The sequence below is a fragment of the Pelobates fuscus genome, chromosome 2, assembly GCF_036172605.1.
Source record: "Pelobates fuscus isolate aPelFus1 chromosome 2, aPelFus1.pri, whole genome shotgun sequence".
In the NCBI taxonomy this organism is placed as follows: domain Eukaryota; kingdom Metazoa; phylum Chordata; class Amphibia; order Anura; family Pelobatidae; genus Pelobates; species Pelobates fuscus.
Genome location: NC_086318.1, coordinates 88,897,280 through 88,922,062, shown reverse-complemented (window position 1 = coordinate 88,922,062; position 24,783 = coordinate 88,897,280). Strand labels below are relative to the sequence as shown.

Here is a 24,783-nt window from a genome sequence, read left to right as displayed (position 1 = left end):
TCAGAATTAGACATAATCAGTAGATCTTGTTTTTTTTTTTCATGTGATAATTAACAGACTGGTCTCTGGGATCTACAGAAAATGAATTGGCTGTAGCTCCCTTAAATTATATTCATTTTGCCACTGTGGACCTTGCACTTGCTAGGGCACTGTTAAAAAAGTAAGTTTGGACCTGCATGTAGTTCATCTGCTGCTTCTTGGAATGGTAAAGACAGACCAAAGCTTGGATGGATGGTAAAAGCAGACAATTTGCTTTAGAAGCAGATACGTTGAATTCCATTTTCACAGGTACTATGAAGCCAGTTTATTGTTTTATAAGAGCTTGTATAAATGTATGAAGTTGTATATACACAGCCAGGGGTTATTGCCTAAACAGTGAATGATGGTACATTAAAAATAAAGTTGTAAAATGTCCTATCATGGATTACTTTTCCTCAACTATTTTAAACTGCAATTTGTTATACTGTCAGCATTTGACAATTACCATTTAGTGAATAAACCACTTAGCTGACTAAGATACATAAAATTGCAACACCTGCACAGTTCAAGAATCAATGCCATAAACAGCTGTTAATTGTTAGACCGGATATAATACAAACCTATTGAGCTGGTAGCTAATTAGCAATAAAATGTATGAAGAAAAAAATAAATTAATTAAAGTCATGTCTAAAGATTGGATAAATGCAGTACATATTATATGAATCATTGCTAATGTTTGGGTTCAATTATCTTTACTATAAGCATTGTAGTCATCGAGACACTTTAATTATTTAGTATTACATGTGTCCACAGACATATACTTATAATTCCCAAAGAAAAGAGTTACTTGCGCACTATCCCACATGATAAATATATTTATAATTACAATGTCTATATAATTATTATTTTTAATATTGTTATATATTTTTATGTACTCTGCAAAATGTACATCTGCACAATCTGGCACAGTGAGCTTGTGTGTGACCTTAGATCTGAGCATTATTGGATTCCCTATGCCAAAGGATATCATTCAAAGGCTTTTGGAATCTCTACCCCTGACTCTTGTCCAGTAAAACCCAGCAGGACTCTGTCAAACTGAAGATCTTAATCAATCTTTGGCTGTGACTAAGGAGTGACAGGAGGAAGATAGATGAGGGATTAAATGACCTTTAGACCTCTCTCTTGTGTTCAGTCTGCTTGGGATCAAACTCTCATAGACAACTGAGGAACAACCTGCTAGCAGGGGTCACAACCTTCAGACTGGTGTTCTTTCTTATCGTCTCAGAGGGACAATTAATTTGCCCCAAACTCACGCCCATGGCTCTTATCTGTATGAGATCTGAGACCAAACTGGACATTCAAGAGGTGAATCCCTTGAGATTCCATGAATGCCAATAATTTAATATCAGGCTGATGGCTGCTGACAACAAGGAGAGCAGAAGTGAGGAGTGGCATGAGGCCCATTGGTGGTCAGCCAACTGGTGGCCTGTAAGCCAGATGCTGTTCCATAGAGGCATAATTTGGGTCAAAAAGTTGACCATAAGTCAGGCCGGCAAAAAAAAACCTGAAAGCAGTAGAATATATAACACAGTGACATTGAGGGGTGTAAAGGCGTGGAACAGAGCACATAAAAAAAAATCTGACACACAAAGAAAATGTCCCTGTGGAATATTTGAAAATAGAAGAAATCTCGATGTATTTTTCTATGTAAAGTCCTTTCTAAATAAACTCCATTATGGGAAAAATAGCTTTGATAACAAAATCTTGGCTACGGCTCAGGTTGGTATACACAGAGCCAGAGAGCCATTATGTTGGTTTTGTGTTTTGTGTTTTATATTTTAGAATAAAACAATTATTTAGTTGCCCAGGTTATTTCTTAAAGTATAGGCAAAACTGTAATCGGTTGAGTCTGGTTTGGTCAAAAGTATTCTTAAAGGAAAATCTGAACACCCCAGCAATTAATTAATTGTAAGTATTACAATGTTCAGTGGGAGAATTGAGTAACCTGTTGCTGTATGGAGTTTTTAGTAAAGTGACGAGGCCTCCTAAAATTAGAGTTCATGGCCAAAAGTAAAGCACCCTGTCTACATTCCTTTTTACTACAGACATGACATAAGAGGAAAACGGATTGTCCTTGGTTTTACAGTGTTCACTGTTTGACAACCTCCCCTCCCAAAAGAAAAAAATGAGCCTTTGTGAAAAGTCTGGAGCAACTTATATTCTTATATCCTTTAGCAGATGAGCCAGAAGCTCTTCTATACAAACAAACAGAATGCTTTACATCAATACGGAATTCTAAATGAACATATCAACAAGATAAATATTCCTACGCAAATTTTAGATAAACAATTTGAATTTTGCCCATATTTCTTTTGTCTTTAACAAAAGTTATTTTGTCCCCCCCCCCCCCCAAAAAAAATAAATAATATAATATATCATAAAGATAGAATCTTTATGAAATACTCATATTGAATGTGTTGGAATTTCACTAAAATTCAACCCAGTCAAGAAATATACAGAGACAAAATAGAAACCACGTTGTCTTTGTATTCTGTACTCTCGCTAAAGTGCCAGAAGCTGAAAAGAACCCACCAGAGAAAGGTAGCCATGCCCACGAGGGACATGTTCAGGTAAGAGGAACTCACCATTATCTTAATCCACCCCCTGCTGTTGGAGCCCCAGCGGTGATGTCACCTTCGGGGAAGAAGGGGTTGGGGGGGTCTTTGCGAATTCTGCAAAGCCCCAAGACAGTGACAGTGCCCACTTTAAGAAAATGGCATCATCCAAATAAAACACTTTGGGTATGAAAAGCAAGTACCGTAACATGCTTGTATTTAAAATATCCAACAGTGATTTTTGGTCATAAAATAATACTTTACATACACTCAAATGTAAATAAAACAAATGCATCTATTATCTAAATGTAAAAGAACAAAAATGCAACTATTTAACAATACCAATATAATGGTATTATAAAGGTATGCAATTTGCTATATAATGCTAGCAATACGCTGTAATGACTTAATGCCACCATTAAAATCTAGATCGTCTAGTTACAAAGAGCAACATGACGATCTTGACTTGCGTAGCTACACAGACAAGCAAAAAAAAGAAAACATTTAATTTAGAGCTATCTGTATCGAGCCAGTTTTTGTGTATGTTTCCCTGCCTTCTGCCATGCCATTTGTTCAAATTTTCCCCAGTGCCAGCCCTGCCACCTGGACCTCTTGGCCTTGTGTATGCAGCCCTTCTGTCAACTGCCCTCCCCAGGGATCTGCTAATTAATGGCTTGTTTTATTCATCTTGTGGCAGATTCAATTACACAATTTGACACCAGATGGAAACATATAGTTGAAACTCTTACCTTGGCACCCCCCATTGCGTTCTTCATAGCCAGCATTACAAAGGCAGTTCCCAATAGGCACCAGCCACTCGCCATCAGCCCCGCAGTACATTTTAGGTACGTCTTTCTCCTCCGAGTTGTTGACACATGAACCACGAACCTCCACCAATGAAGAGGTATCCGAACCTGTGATGGTATCAGGAAACTGGGCCAGGTTCCTCACAGTCAATGGACATTTCTTATAGAAAACACGGACAGACACCAGAGCAATGCAGGCACCTACATCCTGAAATGCCAAGTAAAAACCCTTCTTGCTAAGTGGGCCAACATCTCTGACCTCTGTGTTGAGCTTCATGATCCGATCTCCAATGTCCACCTGAGTAAAGCTCTCGTCAGCAGCAATGGTGTCAATCTTAAGAAACTGAGTCTCACGAATAAATCGTTCCTTGTCATTGTTGGACTCATAGTAGTAGAGATTGAATGTCTCTTTGCATGTGCCCATCACCCCAGGCAAACTGTTGCAGTCCCTCAAAGTGAATTTAATCTCGACATACACTCTTTGTGCCCCACTCCGGGGGATCCAGTCAGTCCGTAGCCAGTTGTTCTGGCTTGACTCCATTACATTGCAGACTTGGTACGTTCGAATGGGAGTGTTTTTTTCATCCATAATGCTCACTTCTTCCCACTATAACAAGGTGAATAAATAAGTTATTATATCATGTTAAAAAATTACCCTAATTTTTCTTAGTTTTATTTAAAGGAATAACTTCAACTGCAAGTTTATTGTAGAATTGTAAAGTGTGAACTCATGGTTCATTATAGTACTCCAACAGTTGTAGGCTATATTGCCCTCAATGCGCAGTCAATCTTATTACTCCATGGAGCATCATGGGAAAAGCTGTGCAAATCCTAGCTATCACTATAACGGCTCAGTGTACGATTAGAATTCCTCAAATTGCTCTGCCCCAACTGGTGCAGAAACCTGTTTAATTGGAAAATTCAAGTTTAAACATTTTGGAATGTTATGAGTAACTAAGCGTCGAATAAAAACAAAAATCAGAAAATAAATAATTGGAAAATAATGGTTTGTGCACTAAACTAGTAATTTTAGAGGAGTTAAGGGAACTGCACAATTTAAAGCAATATAAGCAAGCTGGAAAAATAGTTAAGCTTGAGAATTGTTCCACTCGAGCTATTTCGGCATAAAATTTGCAATTCACTCGTCAATTTTCCAGAATTCACAATTTGGCAAATAACCCTGTAGGCCTTGCGTATCATCTGTAAATTTAGCTGCCTGTAGAGCGGAACCTATAAACTAAAATTACATAAGCAATCCCAGTTAGTCATGTGACTGGATTGGCTATGTTTAATATACTTCTCCTGTAGATTCCCTAGTGGAATTGTGGGGCTGACTTAGCTTAAAATAACCCCATCACAATATAGTCTCTTTGTGGGGTACTTTTTTTACTGCATCATGAGTGAAGGCTGTAAATGAACACTTATGTTTACAACAACATTTTGAAACATCTGTACACGGCGAGTTCTCCTAGCCTACGACCCTGCAACAAGATTGAAAATGTCTATTTTCAAGTAAACGCCAAAGGCTACTGCTCAAATGCAGGAAAGCAGGCTAGGCTCTGAAAGGAAATGCTATGCATGGGAATTGAGGAGTCAAAGCTGCACCTGTACTGTTACATTTTTCACTAGTAGTGTAAAAATAGCTCACATACGTATATGGGTTTAGAGCAAACCTGTCACGTCCACAGACAGACTGTAAAGTGGCAAGGAAAATCAGTGTCACTTAAAGATTGCTGCTGGCCTGACAATCTACATATGGCCAATAATGCAATGTATTCTTATTAGTTATATGCCCTGACAGCAAGTCACGGTCAAATCATGCATTCAGAAAAATCTTCATTTAAACATCAGTCATGCTTTGAGTTCATTTACTTAAACACAAGAGAGTCACATATTGATGTAGCAGAACTCTTTTGTTGCCTGACACCCAAGTTTCCAATATCTATCTCATGTGTGCCCATTAAATTAAAAAAGAGCAATTGGGCAGAGGATCTGGTAGATGGAGTGTCCTATATTCCTTAGACCCCATACTGATCTGCTGTGGGAATAAGGCATGCTGTATCAGAACAAAAGCGGCAGAGAATACTGTGCTGTGACGCACACTGTCTGTTGCAACAATCAGAAGTAAATATACATGGGATTCAGTGCCAGCTGCCTGTCACTCATTCTGCCCTCTTCGTTGTTGACATATGTTTTCAAAATTGAAAAAAAATTAAAAATCAATACTATACTCAGCATTAGTGGATGCTCACAAAATTGTGAAATTCACAATAGTTTCTAAAGTGATAATGTGAAAAATGACACAGCAATATTTGGTTGGTGGTTTGCTTTTACTTTTAAGAATAGATGTATGCTCATTCATAGTTAAAGAACAAAGGAACCAAAAAAAAAAAAAAAAAACCCTTAAGCCAGAAATGTAAAAAAAAAAAAAAAAAAAAATCAGATTGAAATGAAAAGGTACCCAATTTTCTGAGTTTGCAGCTAAACAAATGTAAAAAAATAAATATTTATTTGTGATAAAATTAATAATAACAAAAGTATAATGTATGTAATACATGATGAGACTTACTGAGAATTTTTTTTAATGGGAGTTCAGGGATCTATTGACTAAACAACATATGATGAGTATCCTGGCAATTAAAATGTTAACCAGTTCAGCCGTTTTATTGTAAATGTTGCACATCTCTTGCCTACGTCCCACAATGATATTTAGTAAATACTGATTTCGGCTCTTAAGATATTTTTTTGTATGTTTTGGATTTAATCTGTTTGTAACAAATAGATGGAATTCTGCCCTCTAATGGCTGTTTGTGCATTCAGAAGAAAAGCAAGCTTCCTTGGATTTTAGAGCTTTGTCTCTCAAGATAAAATGACAACTATAAGTGTCAGCGATAAAATGATAATCTAATATAGATGTTCCCTCTAATTCCAGCCTTATTGTCCTTACTAACCTAACATACAATTACACAATTCTTAGTGAAACTACAGAGTGCTGTGACCCTTATGATTGTGTAGAGAAGTGCTACTTTACAAACACTATTATTGGGAAAATACTATAACTACCGGTACCAAATATTAATGCAACTCTGTAATGTTATAAGTAGGACTTTATCTGAGTTGTTTTTCATTCAATCATCAATTTAATCTGACAGCACAGACAAAGTTAGTTGAGCTGCTAAAGAATCGTAACAAAAAAAAAAAATAACACTGGCCTAATTGTCTGTATCTGCAAGAAAAATCTCATCAGTAAAAGCAATTACAAATTTTAGTAAATAATAGAGAAATTCTTATCAGTCTGTCTATTCAGTATCCTAACTCGGAAAAGGCTGTAATTAATTATTTGAGTAACCCGAAACATTATAGGAAATTCTGACGGATACACATATTAGATGTGAAATGTTAAAATACCGAAAAACAGTGTTAGAAATTTTGCTTTGAAGAGAATGTATAGCTTATTGGTAAACTGTGGCCTGTACAAATTTAATAAAAGCAACATTCTAAATCTAATGCCTGTGAGGGACAAATAAACATTAGATGCAGAATATAAACATGCTTACAAGTTTTACGCACAAAGGTTTAACATGTATAAATAAACAGTCGTTTTGTCCAATTTTGTGCTTACAAATATCCCAATTTCATTAACAAATGTCAAATTTCTACTGTATCATATTTCCCATTATTAATAGTGATCCATATAATCCCCTCATTTAAAGGGATTTTTTTTATTATTTTTTTCTCTGCTATTCATTAGTTAGACAGTGATGACTACCCCACTGAAATATAAGGTTTCAGGCCCACAAAAGGTAATTGATACAGTGGACTGGAGAGGTAATAAGCCATTCTGCACAATCAACCAAAAGTGAGCCTCTAGAAATGAGCATAAAGAGTCAATCATCCTATTACAGTCTTGTAATTGTACAAAATCAAGAACTTACCCCTCCTTCTAGAGGACTAGCTATCCAACCAAGCTCTCCTTGTACTGATCTGGAATCCAGAAGCGTAACTGCAATGAAAAGGGAGTATACCTGTGAATGGTACTTATGATGACGGATATATTATTATTATTATTATTATTATTATTATTATTTATAAAGCACCAACAAATTCCCCAGCGCTGTACAATGGGTATACAGACTAAGTGGGTTATATTGTTGAAAGTATTCTGAGAGACTGAATTAAATAACCATTTTACTCATAACGCATAGGACGTCTGCATTTCTATCCTCTTATGTGATTTGATTTGATTCAATATATATATATATTCTAGATTGACATTTACATTGTATTTGGTCTGACTGACCTGTAATAAGTATTTAAACTGTTCAGAGCTGTTGCTCTCAGTGTTAAATCACACAGGAAGGGATTACATTGCTGATCTGTGCGGATCAAACCAGTTATCTGAATCTGAAATCTGAATATGTGAATTGGCTCAGTCAAATCCACACACTGTTAACAGCTTCCTCCATGATCTTACATGGGCGACTGACTACACATCTGATGATATACATCAGTTTTGGAGGGGGTTTCATTTACATTTTTTATTTTATTTTATTTTTTGGGGGGCGGGGGGGGGGGGTTTACGTTTTTTTTTTTTTTTTTAATATACATACATCTAATGATGATTTGCAATATATATATATATTTTTTTTTTTATTATTATTATTTTTTTTAGAGTGGAAAAAATCCACATCCATCTGGATTTGTATAAAGTAGATTAGAAATACAAAGAAAGCAATGTGGCTGAATTTAAACAAAAAGAGGGGGATAAGGGAGAGAAAGAAAGACATACGTGATCTGCATTCAAAGCTAACTCACTAGCTGGCTATGTGCAAGATAGCCACTGGGGCAACTTAAAAGCAGAATAAGCCCAGAATCTACCATAGCTACAAATGCCAACTAGAACCTACATATACTCTGTATATCCATAACAAATACATCCATACAAGTCCACAAACATAAAGCTATTTAAATACCTTCATTAAAAAATCTGGATTAGATCACAGTATGTGTGTGTGTATATAAATATATCATGACCACTAATATGGCCATTAACTTTGCATAGTCTAGAATGCTTATATACACATTGTTAGTTTTTGTTGTTGTATACTTCTAGAGAGGAAGAATTAATTGAAACACAGACACATCACATAAATAGCCAAAATGAAATCCAGGTGCTCATGTCGATCATGTAAAGTGCAAGACATGTACTGTGTCAGGCTGTCCCAGGGGTGAGCTGTACACTGAGTATACCGTGTGTCCACTCCTGGCTTATTAAATGGGAAATCAATTCACACACATGGCCTCAATTATTACTAAACCTGGGGAGATGGACACATACGACACCCTGGCTTGGAATATAAACTCTGCTAGTATATTCCTAGATTTATTTATTTTTGGCTCGTTTGTTACCGCAAACTTCCCCCAAGGTATATCCAATTCATCCTATACTCGATGTATGGAATATATATATATATAAATATATAGTGGATGGAACGTGAGATTGCAACATTGATAGAGAAGAATTCTTAGAATATAGAGATATACACTGTTTCAATTCACTAGACAGGCAGACAGACAGAAAGATGGAATGGCAGACATAAATATGGAATGGCAGACAGACAGACAGACAGAAAGATGTAATGGCAGACAGGCAGGCAGAAAGAAAGATGGAATGGCAGACAGACAGACAGACAGAAAGAAAGAAAGAAAGATGTACATGCAGACAAGCTAGACATAGATAAAAGACATGATAATCAAACAGTGCTTATTTGCAAATATTTAGTGAATACAATTCTCGGTGAGTATATATTGTATGCAATAACTTTTATCAACTGTGGTGCATAGCTCTGACAATATATTTTGCACAGCTCCAGTTCACAGAATAAGTAGTACACTGCTCACAGCACACTCGGTACAGTTTCACCATAGTTCACAGTATACTCGGTACACTTTGAGCGCTGCTCGCAGTATACTCGGCTCTGTGTGGGTATAGGTTAGAAAACTCAAGGTTCTAAGTGCAGAGCGCAGAACACAGTAACAGACAGAACGCTCAGCTCAGGACGCTGGCTTTACATACAGCAGAGAACAGGTCTGTAAAAGCACACGGTATGCACGGCAACTGTGCGGCATTCTCAAAGCACACAGCACAGCATTCACTGACCTGCGGGCACTCATACAGCAGGTATACCGTGGGCAACCAGCGATTTACAAGTATGCTTCAAACTCGCAGTATACACGGTACTGCGTGCGGTACACAACCCACGACACTCAACAATATACTTACAAACATTTCTCAGTATACAACACGGCACGGTAATATACTTTATACCAGTGCAGCCTGCCTTAACACTGGCTAGAATTCTTACACACAGTATACTCGGTGCTGCATGCAGTATCGCAGTATACACAGGGTTGCAATAACACAATATATAAGCTAAGGGGCCTATTACATATATTAGTTTATATATAGACGCTGCGATATACACAGCGCTCGACAAAGAAACACTCCAATCCAGTGCTGGAATATACACAGTGCTGCACACATAGCGCTATACACAGATATTGACTACAGGAGCTCCATTCATGGTATTCATAGGACTGCACATAGTGTGTCAATATACACAGCGCTCCGTACAATAATAGTATACAAGGTAAGCATTGTTTATAATGAGTACTGGAATACATAGCACTGCTAACCAGCACAAACTTGCTACAGGAGCCGTATTGATAAAATGCACACTGCTTTAATAACACGGTGCTGCACACACTGGTCACAGTATACACAGTGCTGGCCATACAGCAGTATATAGGTGACTGGCTAGAGAAACCCTATATAGGGACTGGGTCCCAGCAGTATCAGGACACAAGCCCCATCCGTTCTCCTAATTCTGCTCAGTGCACCCAGAGGGAACTGCAGCAAGAAGTCTCCAGGGACCCACTTCGCGTCCATCCAAGAGCAACCCAAAAGCAGGCGAACTCTGTCCTTCATGGTGCCAGTCTTCTCCTCCAGAGGGCAAAGTTGTGCCGCAGCCAGTCTCCACCATCCCACCTTGGTGCCAGATACAGGGCTGGTAGCACTCCACAGCAGGCTCTGTCTGTCCCTGGGAGCCCCCAAAAACTAAGGCACAGAAAAGCCACAAGGAAGCTCCAAGATGCAGCAGTAGAAGCAGCAGCAGCAAATTCCTATCCTTACCTTCACTGGCCGGGTAAATCCTAGATCCTGTCACTGCTGAGCACATTCCAAAGAGCAGAGAGAAGCAGATACAATGTACAATCCCAGCCATGGTGGCTGTTTGCGGGGTCTTGATGTGAAAGGATGGTGACTGCACTCACTGTGCCTGCTCTAGTTCCTTTGCAATATCCCAGTGGAATAAATGCTTCAAGTTTTAGTGCGGCTGCAAGACATTGCCAAGGAGGCTGGGCTCCAAACCTCCAGCGCCCCCCCTCCTGCCCTGCCTGCCGCTCTCACTCAAGCCGGATTCTGCCTATCAGAGAGGAGTAGGGGTGGGATGAAGGGGCGTTAAGGGGGTTTGTCCCTCCCATTTTACCTGGCCTGGCCTGTGACATGGAGAGAGACATGCATTGTACAAAGGCAGTCTAACAGCTTCAGAGAACAGAGCCTTGCTGACTTCAAGCTGGATTATCAGCCTTTCCCAATAGCCAAAAACACTTTTAATATATATATATATTTTTACCTAAACAATTAGTTTTGTGGAAAAGTGACAGCTTATGTCAACGATGATAGTCAAATACCATTCATAGCTGACATTAAAATGTTTATATCCCTGACATTCTAAGAACCACTGAATGAGGTACAACATTACAGACTGGAAAAATTAGATATAATACACTGTGATTCAGGCTGTCCACACAATCTAAATGCATACCTTTGTGCTTAGACCAGTGGGGATAAATTGTATACTCTTTATCCCTTACTGTTGAAAGTGAAACACATCTATAGGGCGAGAACTTTGTATAAAATGTTTTTTCCTTTTAAAACAAAAAATAAACTAAAAATACATCATGCGCTCGAAGTCTCATTACACATAAAATACAACAGAACAAAACAAAAAAACTGACGTTTAGGCCAGAGCGCCCCATCCTGTATCCTCTCGTGCTTAGCAAAACAAAGCACAACCTGAGGTGCTATTACTTGTATTATATAATGAAAAAAAAAACATTGTTTAATCACATTACTCAGACATTGTCACACTCAAGGGTGATAATCCGCATGTAAAGTCAAATGCATTATTGAGTCAGCCCTTGAATTTTTAATTAGTATATTTTTTTGTAAAGCACTGGACTAATACTTCAAAGTAAAATCCTCATATTCCATATCCATGCATCCAAGCTCTCTAGTACAAAAAATATATATTTTTGTTTTCAGAATTCCACACTTTGCAGCTCTTTGCAGCTCTTTGCAGCTTGTGGAAAATAGCTCCTCTCTATAAATGTCTTAGACCTTATGACTAAAGACTCATTTACTCTCACAAATACAATGTAATTCCTCTAACACCTGTCTTGATGTTGTATCAGCGTAATAAATGAGAGATGCACTATGGGAGTTTGCAGAGAAGTCATGTGGAACATATTTTGTTGCCATTAACATGTGTTTACCTGCCAACAATGCTTGATATAGGTCTTCCAAGTGCTGAAATGGGTTAGCAGAGTTTTGTTTGTCCTGTTATGACTTCTGTATATTGATTTATTTTTTTTATTTATTTTTATTTATTATTTTTTATTCTCAACCCATCATGTCTGACTTCTCAAGATGGCTCTGGATCATAGGCTAATACATAGAGAAAATCAATGCTGCTTTGTAGGACGATGATAACGGCAAAGTCTTTACAATTCTAATCACATTTTAAGATAAAACGAGAAAATATTCTTTAGAACCTTATTCAGTGTTCAAGGAATAGGTATGCCACTTCCTGAAGTCATGTCACCCACACTGCACACATTTTGCCCTCACTAAAAATGGAGCTTGGGTTTGGTAAAAGTATATCCATGTTGATCTGGAACCCCTAAAGCCTATACCAACTTTTGATGAGGGAATATTAGGGAACAGTATTAATTTTGACAAATAACAGTTTTCGTCAAATTTTAGGCAACTGTCAATTGTAGTCTTTGGGAGGACACAAAGAGACATAGAGGGGCTGAGGAAGGGGAAAAAGAGACAGACCTGGGCTTGGCAGAGAGACACCTGGACAGGCTGAGGGGACACAAAGGGACAGAGGGGCTGGGGAATGGAAAAAAGAGACAGACCTGGGCTTGGCAGAGAGACACACCCAGAGGTGCTGAGGGGACACAAAAATACACAGAGGGGCTGGGGAAGGGGCAAAAGAGACAAATAGTGGCTTTAACTAAACCCCTTTGATTTTAGTCGTGTCATCTAAAATTCACTGGAGATTCAGAGGACTACCACTAGACTAAAATTAAAACAATTCAGATGACTAAAATATGACTAAAACTAAAATGGCTTTTTAGTCAACAGACTATGATTAAAGCTAAATTGAAATTTGCCTCCAAAATTAACACTGTTAGGGAAGTCTCCTATCAAAACTAAAACCGATGGGAAGATTTATCAAACTGTGATGTAAAAGGGGAGGAGTCAATAATGGAATGTTCTACTCGTTTCCTTTGTGGGTTGCCCCACTTTTAGCGCGCTTTGCACCACTTTGCAGAACGCAATAGTTTAATAAATCACCCCAACGTGTCAATAAAACAATAATGAGGTAGAGATATTGGAACATTATACTTCTTTTCAGAGTACTGACTCTATAAAAAGAAAACAAAGCTAAAATTAAGAAAATCACTATAAATACAAAACATTTTACCTTGAGGGTTTCTTTAAAACGTGTACGTTTCCTCCTTTATCCTTTATTAATACAAAGTACGTTATTGCAAGATTCATCTATATTGGAAATGTATATATATTCTGTATTGTGTTGCTTTTTGGTAAGAGGAAAACACTCTTTCTATTTTATTTAAAAATATATATATATATATATTTCACTATCTTTTAACTGAACCACAATTACTTTTTTAAATTAATTTAGAGATTTATTTATCAGAAAAAACAATGAAAATAAAGTCCAGTCAATGTTTTGAGACTAAAAAATAAATAAAAAAAATGAGAATTGTATGTTTGTAGACATTTTCTGCCCAGAAATCAGAAACGATTAAATCAAATAAAAATTTTCCTGTGAATATGTCCATTCATTGGAACCCATGATGCTCAGTACAAACAAAACTATGACTGTATATAATTGTAGATAATATGCCTGATTTTTTTTTTTTTTTTATATTTTGGTGGCCATCATTTTACTTTATGTTCCGCACACTCTGCAAAAAAAACAAAAATAAACAAAAGAAAAAGCTTAATTTCATCAGCTCAGTTCTGGTTTGCAATTGAAATAAAATATGGTATGATTTCTTCCATTACTTTGTACCTTTAAAGATGTAAATGCTGAATCTCTAATGCCTTCTATAATTGCAGCGAGATAGTTTGGACAATTTTTTCAAATCTATTCACTAACCAACAAGTTGTACTGAAAATCAAAACCAGCATGTATCATATAGATTAAAATAGAAAAGCTAAAATAACACCATCCGAAATTGTTGGATTATACGTTTTTTTTTTTTTTTTTAATGAATAATTTTATTCCAAACTCACTGTTTAGTGAAAAGATTTTTTTCCCATTGTACTGCGCTCTGGACTATATTGGTGCCTTATGTATAACATAAAATGGATTATATTGTACAGTGCTGCAGAGTTTGACGCTTTATAAATAATAATAATAATAATAATAATATATGCTAGCAGTGATTGTGGCATAATATAAATAAATGCTGTACTATATTTGTGCATATTTCTGAACAAGTGGAAGCTCAGGCATAATAGATCTGTTCTAACACTGTAAATTGGAGTTTCGGGCCTAGTAAGGCATGTGTAATTTGTAGGACGTAATTTGTAGGAAACGTTAAAATATGACAGATTTACATTTAATGTGCAAGTGCTTTTAAATTCTCAATCATTTCCAGTATGTCATTAACGGAACGCTGGTGTTTTAAAGACTTGCTACATTGAGCGGGTAATATTTTAGGATTATTAACACAATCAGCGCTGCAGAAACCTTTCCTATATTAATTCAGATTAGCTCTCAGGCCCGTGGGCCGTAAACGTCCTTTGTATTGATTCATTATTGATGTGTGGTTCTAATGCTGCTTGTACAGGAAAAATACATGTGTTAAATACTTGGAGTTCCATTAATGAAAACGTAACCTATGATGTGTTTATGATTTCTAAAATTTTTTACAAAACATCGCTGATTTGGGGGGAAAAACATCTAAATTATCAGATATATTTTTCTTCATCTGTCGACTCAGCACAACTGACTGTTTAGTAAACAGACCCTTTCCATCCGTCTGCAGTAGAATGTTCAGATAATGACTGTATTTCTGAACATTCCACCATCCTGGCATATGTATTAACGTTATCAAAATAAAAGCCCTGGCTTGAGTTCATTCAGTATGCTATATAAGCATAGTGCAATTGTCAGTGAAAAATGGATGGCTCTGTTAATGAATTTGGTTGTTAACAGTGTTTGCGGTGCAGAAAGTGGCAATTTAAAGCCATTTTTGCTTTCATGTGGCAAACTGCACGCTGAACAATGATTTAAATAGTGTCGAGGGACTTTCTATAAAAATGTTCCTCTCTCTCTCTATGAATCAAGAGCGCCACCTAGTGATCGTGGACCTAAAAGTCATGGACATTAACCAGTTTAAAGATTAACATAACACAGAGAGCTGGCTTGTAATTATTATGCAAGGAAGGATCCTGACCTGAGAGAAATGTAGGATTTTTGTAAGTACTCCATAATTAAGCAATTACGCCGTGCTTTTTTTTCAATATATATATTATGAGCCAGAGGTTCAGGGTTTTAGTTCTCTGACTGGATTTCTGTAAACTGTACAAGGCTGTGGATTGCATTGGTGCTTTGCAGAAATTCAAATTTCTGATCTAATTTTTTGCTTAGGCTTTGATCTGTTCATAGAATATTTTCAGATTTATGTGTTTAGTGAATAATATTTAAAACTACTGTTATGTTTTTTTTTTTTTTAATGTAATCTGTTTTGGGATGCAAAATGATTGAACCCCACTTTTGCAATTAAGAGGGGGTGCTGTCTCTCACCCCACCATTTTCATGTTGGGGGTTACATCCTACTGGATAGGTCTGGAGTGGAGAGTGAGGAAGAAATAGTGGCTTGCGCTTGCAGGACTTCTCACAGGCGGCTCCCTTCCTATGGAATAGCCAGCCTACCGCCATCAGACTCTCCCCTAGTCTTCAATTGTTTAAGAAGTGCCTTAAAACCCATCTCTTCAGGAAAGCTTATGGCCTCCCAGAGTAACCTCTACCTCACATACCTGTCTTTTGTTCTCTCCTAAATGACAGAATCCTACCTTCTCCTCCAGCCCTGCTTCACTCCCACCTTATTTGATTGCTATTTCCTGTCCTAATGTGTTTTATACCCCACCTCCTATAGACTGTAAGCTCGTTTGAGCAGGGTCCTCTTCAACCTATTATTCCTGTAAGTTTTCTTGTAAACGTCCTATTTATAGTTAAATCCCCCGTCTCATAATATTGTAAAGCGCTACGGAATCTGTAGGCGCTATATAAATGGCAATAATAATAATAATAATAATCAGTATGAAGATAAGTCATATATCTGAACAGGTCCTGCTGTGGGATTTGGCCATAAAGATGATGAGTAACCCAGAATGCCTGCCTCCCTGGTTCAGAAGTGTGTCCAAAGAATATTTTTAAAATTATGTAAACACAATTGCAACAGACCAGCATCAAATCTTAAAAGTGTTGTAATTTTAATTCAGGAATAAATTATTAAAGTAGCATAATGAAATTAAAAACCACCAGTTGTCTGGCTAGGAAATATACTTCAACGTCAGTTAAAATCAAGATGTCTTTAAAAAAAATGGGTTAAAATAACTTAAGACGACATATATGGTCAAATATTATGTCTGTTGTTGAATATGATAGAAGTTGGGTTAACGGATCTATATCAATTTTAGAAATTTTGGTCAAATCATAGGAAGCAGGAGCATTCTCAATAGAATGTGTTTTAAAAAATAAATTGCTCCAAACATAGTGTTAAGCCACAAGATAAACTTTCTCATATTTGTAATAAAAAAACACATCGTGCGTGAGTGTCACAGTGTCAGACAATCATTGTATCCTTTCATTTATGGGCTATCTTGTTTAATTGCTAATGTTATAAATAAGGTGACAATGTCTACATGTGATGTTTGAGTTTCCTAAATCATTAAATGAGCCAACCAGGTCTATACACCATCTGCAATCCATGTGGTTGGAATCCCTTAGCACCTACTCCACAACTGTAAATAAATGATGTATGATATTTACTTAAGTGGGATTGATCACAGCTGAGATTTTGAAACCTAACATTTGTTCTTAATGAGTCAGCACCTTAGTCTTTAACTGTTATTAATATGCATCAGTTTGTTAGAATTATCACAGCCTACAAAATTTTTGAATCCAGCATTACTGCAAATATTCTACTGTGAGTTAGCATGTGTCAGGGATTAGAGGACATGCACGGTGCTGATCACAGTGTGACGTTTAATCACAGAATGCTGTTAAACATAAGCGGGGTTGTAAAACATTAAGTGGAGCGCAGAAGGGGAGTGTCATGGGTGAGTGCATTCTCACTGGAGAGAGTGATTGAGAAAAAAGCAACTAAAGGGAAAATAAATCCCCACAATACTCACATATACACAACTGAGCAAGATGTTTGGAATAGACAAACAAAGGTTTGTCTGCTGTTTATAGAATGAGGTGCAGGGTGAAATTGTATCAGCTTGAAAAAGGTTGGAAATAGTTGAAGTACCAGTATTGATTAACCAAGGATGACAAATGATCTATTCAGCTTTGAACCTAACCCAGAATTATATCCCCAACTATCCATTTACCAGCTTTACTCTGAAATCTCTATTCACTAAGTGCCAAATTTGCTGTTGCCCATTTGACTGATTTTATTTGGCTCAATTCTGCTGAGATAAATGTTAGAACTCCACTGGGGCTCACTGATGGATGTCAACCGAATTGAGGTGAATTAGTCCCTGCTATTTTCTAGTAGATCTCATTCATTTCAAAATAGTTCAACCAAATTGGAACTGAATTATCCTGACACAAAAAAATACCACTAATATAAGAGTAGATTATGGAAGTGGATTTAGGGTTAGGATATCCTTATTGGGGTTAAGGGGTGTTTGGGGTAACATTAGGGAAGACTTAGCTAATGGGACTTTGCAAGTTTGAGGTGCAATTCCACTGCTCTGTAATATGTGTCAAGGTAACAAAAACAACTGAATGAAGGCAATTCAGCTGTAATTCGATTGCAATTTGGCTTTTTGTGAATAGTCAAATTACCCATTGTAACAGATGCCCTGTTTGCTGGATTTATAATTTTGTTGCTGCTCTGAACTATTTGTTACAATACCCTTCACCTAAACTGGCATACAAATTCAAACGAACAAACTGTACTCAATGGGTTTGTTTACCGAACATTTTACCATTCGTTCGACCAACCAAGCCAGTAGTGTGCCGTCAATTGACTTATTTGACTCTGTGCCAAACTGCAACTTCAATGTTCTAAGTGGCTCACTGGGTGGCTGTCGATTCGTATGCACGAACACGTGGCGGCGGCCATCTTGTTGTCGAGTGTTTGGAACTATTTTCGGACACTCAATCTCCCGAACACCGCTGAGACTTCCAGGACCACTTAAATTCATGATAATCCATCCGAAGAAAGCGGCATTCGGTAGAAACTATATACGAATAAAGTGGCACATGACCATCAAACGCACAAATAATTATGTGAACTGTTGTTCGACATTTTATAATGAGACTGGCCGCACCAGCTGAATTCATGGTACTATTCTGGGCAGGAGCCTCATGAGCCTCGTGTGCGGAAGACTTCCAGCTAACTCCCAACCCCTGAACCGATTTGCATGATTTTTCGATATGTTGTTCCCCTAACTATGGACTATCAGAAAATATATGTGGGGTTTGGATGTGATTTGGGGGTATTTCTGAAAATGGGTAAAAAATTTCATTTTTTCATTTGGAGATAATTGAGTTGATACAGTAATTAACTCAATTATCTCCTGAGCAGAGGGGAGGGGGATTATGTGTAATGAATGGGAGTGTTTCATTATGTCACTTACTGTTTATTGGTTGTACACTGTTTTTCCCAAAGCCCAACTAGGTCCACCTGGGTGGTAACCTTTTGGGAATAATTTCATAAAAGGCCAGCCTGGTCCCATTAAAATCAGTTCTGCTTAACCCTCAAAATGTAGCCTTGTCTTCACAGCTTATCACTAGCTCTTGCAAGAGCTCTACTACACCTTCAACTGCTGGTTCGGCTAAGCTAACATCTGGAGAATATGCAGTACAGCTCCTCTCGAGGGAAAAGGACATCTCCAACGGCATACACCCCTCTGATGCTACATGCAAATTTAGCTGATTTCAACTGCAGATGATTGAAAATGCAAATTCTGTTGAAATAATTTTATTTTCCATTAGACTACTGTTTAGTTGCAGTTTGTTGTTTAGAGAATAGACCCCTAAATCTGCTGATCTGTTCAGAATCTGTGATTTCCACAGGAAAATATAAGATCAATAACACTTGCCTTATGTTAGTCATTGACAATATGGTTGCAGTATATGCATTGCACACATATCTTTGTAATATCAGCATTTTGTATAACACATTATTCTGCATTGCCTTGTTATGTAATTATAATGTCAATCAGTGCACAACATCTTCAAGTATATAAACTGGCTAACACTACAATACAGATGGACCTTTGATCTTAATTGCCCAATTCATTACCACTTCTCTAAAACACTGTACATTGAAAATATTTAAAAACATCTACCTTTCTGTACCTTCCATCAAATCATACTTAATAACCACAAAAGGTTTTAAAACTCTAACTCTATTATAATGTAGCATATATTCAGGTTTATTTTCTAAATGAACAAAATAAATAAACTATGTAAATAACTAACCTGCAGGTAGAGTGCATGCTTCTAAGACTTGTTTGGCTTCTTCAGTAATGCCACACAATGATGGGTAAAAGACAGACATAGTAAAGTCTTGCGTTTTGCCGTTGAAACATTGTAATGCTGCTCCCACCTATCTATCCTCCCTTATACACAAGTATGTCCCGTCTAGGCCGTTACGATCTGCTGAAGACTTACGTCTATCTTCTGTCCATACTCCCACCTCTGATGCTCACCTTCAAGATTTCTCGAGGGCTGCACCGTTCCTGTGGAACTCGCTTCCCTCCTCCGTTAGATGCTCACCCAGTCTCCACTCCTTCAAAAAAATCGTTAAAAACCCACTTCTTCATAAAAGCGTATCAATTAAACTGTTAATAGCTCCCAACTGATTCGTCCTCTGCAACTGTCACTAGTCTAATACTATCCTTACCTTTTTGTGTGATTTTACCCCACTCCCTCTAGCATGTAAGCTCATTGAGCAGGGCCCTCAACCTGTCACGTTTAAACATTTGTTATGAAGGAACACAACTGCAGATTTCTTATAGTTCGAATATTTATTATAGAAAGTAAATGGTATTGACTTTAATTCCAATTTACAGGTACTGTAGCTTTAAGTAGTAAACGATAACTGAAGTCCACAATTATATGCACTGTAGCTTTAAGTAGTAAACGATAACTGAAGTCCACAATTATATGCACTGTAGCTTTAAGTAGTAAACAATAACTGAAGTCCACAATTATATGCACTGTAGCTTTAAGTAGTAAACGATAACTGAAGTCCACAATTATATGCACTGTAGCTTTAAGTAGTAAACGATAACTGAAGCAGCAAGAGTCCTTTAGTTGTATTAATTAATTAGGTGATAAGAAGTTACAATAGCTGTTCCATAGACTTTAACTGAAGTAAGATAGATGCAGCTAACTGAGACAAGTATGAATTGAAGTTAGCTGTAACGGGTTGGCTTTAACGAAGGACTTTGGAGACAGGAAATAACAGCTTTGAGATGCAACGCTTATCACAGAGGTTTTACTTAGCTTCCGGCACATAGAACACTGGTTCCCGAGATTTCCTCAGAGGCGGTTTATCCTGCATGGATAGAGTTCAGCTTTAGCCGTGGATGAGGAAAGGTGAAGGGAACTTGAAGTCTTCCAGTCCGGTCCGGTAACAGCAGGCTTTCACAACGATGTTGCAGCCGGTTCGTGAGTACGGAACGTAGTTCATTAATCCAGCGTCGATCAGCTGGTGCGGTCAGATTAAATAGGGAGACCGGGTCATAAAGAGGTGTGGCTAAGCTCCGTGGAACCAGGAAGTAAGGGGATATTATAATTAAGGCATGACACAACCCCTCTGTTCCTGTGTGTCCATCTTGTCTGGTTACAACTACATGTCTGTTCATCCACCCATTGTAAAGCGCTGCGGAATTTGACGGCGCTCTATAAATATAATAATAATAATAATAATAATAATAATAATAATTGTTATAATTACTTTTGGTGATTGGTACCAGTAACTGGCAGATGGATGCTGCAGCTATAGAAACAGGTAGAGTAGCCCTAGGGTAAATTAAGTAACATTTAATTTGACTGGTAATTTGCTGCGACTGGCTGTTAGACATTATTCTTACCTCATTATTAATTCCTTTTCAATTAGCTAAAATATACTAGTTTCTGTGTGGTGAGATTACATAGGATATTTAGTTTAGAGCACTAGATTGTAAGAAAGTGGCCACAAAAGGTTTAAAGTGGCTATTTTTAAGATATTTGCTAATAGGCCTTTGTAATTAGTGAATCATTTGTTTCCATTCTTTATTTAAGTGTACACAGCAAGAGATACAACATACGGTAAACATAATAGCATCAAATACATGCTACATTGTTACCTCTTCCCGCCATTCCATTTGAATAATATTAGAATAATATTAGAATAATGGTCAGTTCTACCATCCATCAAAGTGCAAGAGAGAGAGCAAATGTAAAGTTACGAAAAAAAGAAATAAAGAAATAAAAAAGCAACAGAGAATAAGGAATGAGAAAACGTGTGGCCTTGTGGGCGTGAGTAAGCAATCCAATCCACTGTATGGGAACAGGCTTTACTGATCCAAAGTTTTCTAAAGGGAGGCCCTATTTTTTAAAATTCTTGTAGTTCTAAAGGCATTTTTTAACTGACTACATTTATTTTGCACAGTCTGTTTAATTTAGAATTTCTTGTCTCATGCTCTGTTAATAGCCTTCTAGACCCTGCAGGGGCCTCGTTTGTGTGATTAGAGGATTACTGTAGTGTTATTAAAACAAATAGAATTGCGATCTTGGGTCCAACTCCATCTAGAGAATGGAGCCAGGCAAAAACCTCAAACTGGGTCTTTGAAATCCATGTTAACCAATGGAAAATAGTGTGGCACTACAGCTGACCCCAGTCCTGGCATTAGTAGTGCAACCCCCCACACGTAGAGTGCCATGTCATGCCCTGCCTCCTGGCACTATCTATCTAGCACTCTGGTATTGGGCTAATAATTTCCGGCACTAAGAGCTCACGCAGCAAGCAATTCATAATGATTATTGAAAAACACAAAATAAATAGTACTCAAAGCCAAAGGATGTGCAAAAAAAAGGTCAGCAGAGAATTTATACCTGACATTTCTTTGCTGATGTCCTGCAGGTTTTTTAATAACTCCTATCTTCCTATAAACAAGGTGAGGAAATAAAATAAATTTGTCCTGGCTGCCTCCTAGTTATTATTGAGTTTACGCAACCCCATTTTGTTTCCTTAATTGATCTATTATTTTTTATTAACTAATTTTTATAATACTATTGCGCCCCCCTGGCAGATTATAGATACAGCAGGCCAAATCTTTTACCTGAATTTACAGATTCAAAGACAATGTATGCTGTAATTCGGCTATTAGAAAATAAGAAATTACTACAATTGTTTATGAAATAGTGGGATTTTTCATTAGGCCCAAAATGCCCTTGATTAACATACAAATCCAGGGGGGAGGGGAAACTGATCTGTCCCTGACAGTTCCTTTCATAAGTAGTCAAACTGGATTTTTTTTATCCACTTCAGCTATTTTACCTAAATGTTGCTATATTACCCAAATTTGATTCCTAGCAGAGAAGCACACTCAGATACATCCACCAGCTCTTATTAGTCCAAGCCAGCACTCATATCATAAAACCATATCTCGCTTTACTGTGACGGGAATTTTACACAAACTTCCCACGTCCTTATGGACATGTAGGGTCAGTGTTAGAAAACCCTGTTAATACAATTATAATAAAGAATTGCTTTACCTGTTGCCTGCCTATTACACCTTAACTGGCCTCTACCCACAAAGGATTGTATTTAAAAAAAGGATATTTCCAATATGTTTTCCAAATGTTTTTTGTTTTTTTTTAAAGTTTGATTTATAATCCCTACATTCTGAGATTTACCCCATTGTGAGTTCATAGAAAACCAATCAAATCTGTATTCAATACAATGGATTTCCTTCCTTCAAACATCTAGAAAATCCCCTCCTACACCCACTGCTCTGACACAAGGTTTTTCTTGTGAAAGACCAGAGCCTGCTTTCATTCAATCCTCTGTCTCTTTAATGTCCATCTACTTATGCCGATCCATCTCCTTGCAAGATCTTTGCTGTCACTCACATGCTGGAACCCAGTGGGATACCTCTTTTAATGCGTATGGAGTTCCAGAGACTCAGCACACAGTGTGATGATGGAAGATGAGACAAGGTGCTGAATCCTACATCTGATGGGCTATCCCACCATTGGTAGGACTCTGGCTTACAATAAGAAGCAGCTGACGTTTTCCAAAATGGGAGGAAGGCAGTCTACCCACACACTCATTCCTCCCACACCTCTCCGTCCACATCTGGCCTGCGGGTGCCATGGAGGCTGTTGTCTCCTGTAGGATGTCTGGAGGTCACCACAATTAACAAATCAGCATGACAGTTTACTGAAAGATAAATGACCCCCAAAAATGTAAATAATAAACAGCGAAATTCAGAATTATAAAGTCTGTGCAGCACATTTTGCATTGATATGTCCCAATCTCCACAAAACAGTTCTATTATCATCGTACTTTTTTATTTTTATTTATTATGCTTCTGTCCAGAGTCTCCCAAATAGATGTATCTGTAGACTTTGAAGCCCTATGTAGGAAGTACGGCAAAATAACAAATACATAAAATGTTTATAAAATTAATCAATCTCTAAGTTTTCTGTTATAATGTGTAACAAATGATTACGGAATTTATTTTTACATGGGTAGTTCCTTTCAAGCAGAGCAACTAGTTACCTATTACTTAATTTTTCAAGGTCCAGTTAAAAAGTGTTGCCTTTGAACCTACTTCTCCTTTTTGCAAGCTTGTCGTATTTCACACCTGTAGTGTTAGTGGTAAAAAGTGCTTTGTGTCCACGTATTGGAAGGGCCTGGGATGGCAACATTAATGGACATTAGTCGTTAGTGTTTAAAAACAATCATTCTTCTTCATTCTCAGCATTATTAGGAAATGGTCCGCAGAAAGAGCAAGTATGTGTTCCTTAAGCAAAACTCAGATGTGGTATTAATCAGTAAATAAAACATGTCAAGCGGCTAATTCTGTTAAATGCATGGTTATTGCTGGCCAAAGATTAGCAACTTGCCTCTTCTCTTCAGTACAAATTGATGGATGATGTCTGTGGATCCAGGATCGAGTTAAAAGCCCTTTCTATTGCTGAACTCAGCATGGCTCTGCTGAATTACCTGGTAATCAAGCCACATCTGGATGTGTTATGGAAAGAGGAAACTGCTCCTGATTAGAGGAACAAGCAATAGCATAGCTATACTATAATAGAATAATACAAGGTATGTCACGGGATGAAGAAGAGCTAATCATAAGTTTAAGTAAAGAAGGAATTCAATCACAGTTTTCTTTATTTAGACATTCCTGGCCTCACAATTACACTATTTATTACTCTGTCCTTTAGGGTTGTCTTGAATAGATAACTTAAGTTATAACAAAACTGGGTGACACAAGTGAAAACATGCAAATAGTCCTTGACCAAAGACTAAATCTTCAGACGACCCTTGCAGCTAATCCATCTGATATGATGTAACTCTGAATAAACAAGGGACGCGCAAACAGGATAACGTCATATTGAGTATATATTTATATAGTGAATACTTTATTTAGTGAGGTTTCTATCCAATCCAAAAAGAATAGGAAGGAGATTTCCGTATGCGGTAGTGATATTGGGAGGGAGGGGGCGGGAGGAGCTGATACAATAAGGTAG

At 37.4% G+C, this 24,783-nt stretch overlaps 1 protein-coding gene across 2 annotated transcripts in view; it reads right to left on the bottom strand.

The window, feature by feature from the left end:
• EPHA4 (EPH receptor A4) overlaps positions 1-10,797 on the bottom strand; it is a 65,546-nt gene extending 54,749 nt beyond the window's left edge. For both annotated transcript variants that reach the window (XM_063442459.1, XM_063442460.1), the window contains exons 1-3: positions 10,593-10,797; positions 7,336-7,403; positions 3,344-4,007 (exon numbers count right to left, since the gene is read on the bottom strand). In XM_063442459.1, the coding sequence (XP_063298529.1) occupies positions 3,344-4,007; positions 7,336-7,403; positions 10,593-10,683 (823 nt within the window). In that variant the 5' untranslated portion in view covers positions 10,684-10,797. The remainder of the gene's footprint in view (positions 1-3,343; positions 4,008-7,335; positions 7,404-10,592) is intronic.
• Between the last annotated feature and the right edge of the window lie 13,986 nt (positions 10,798-24,783).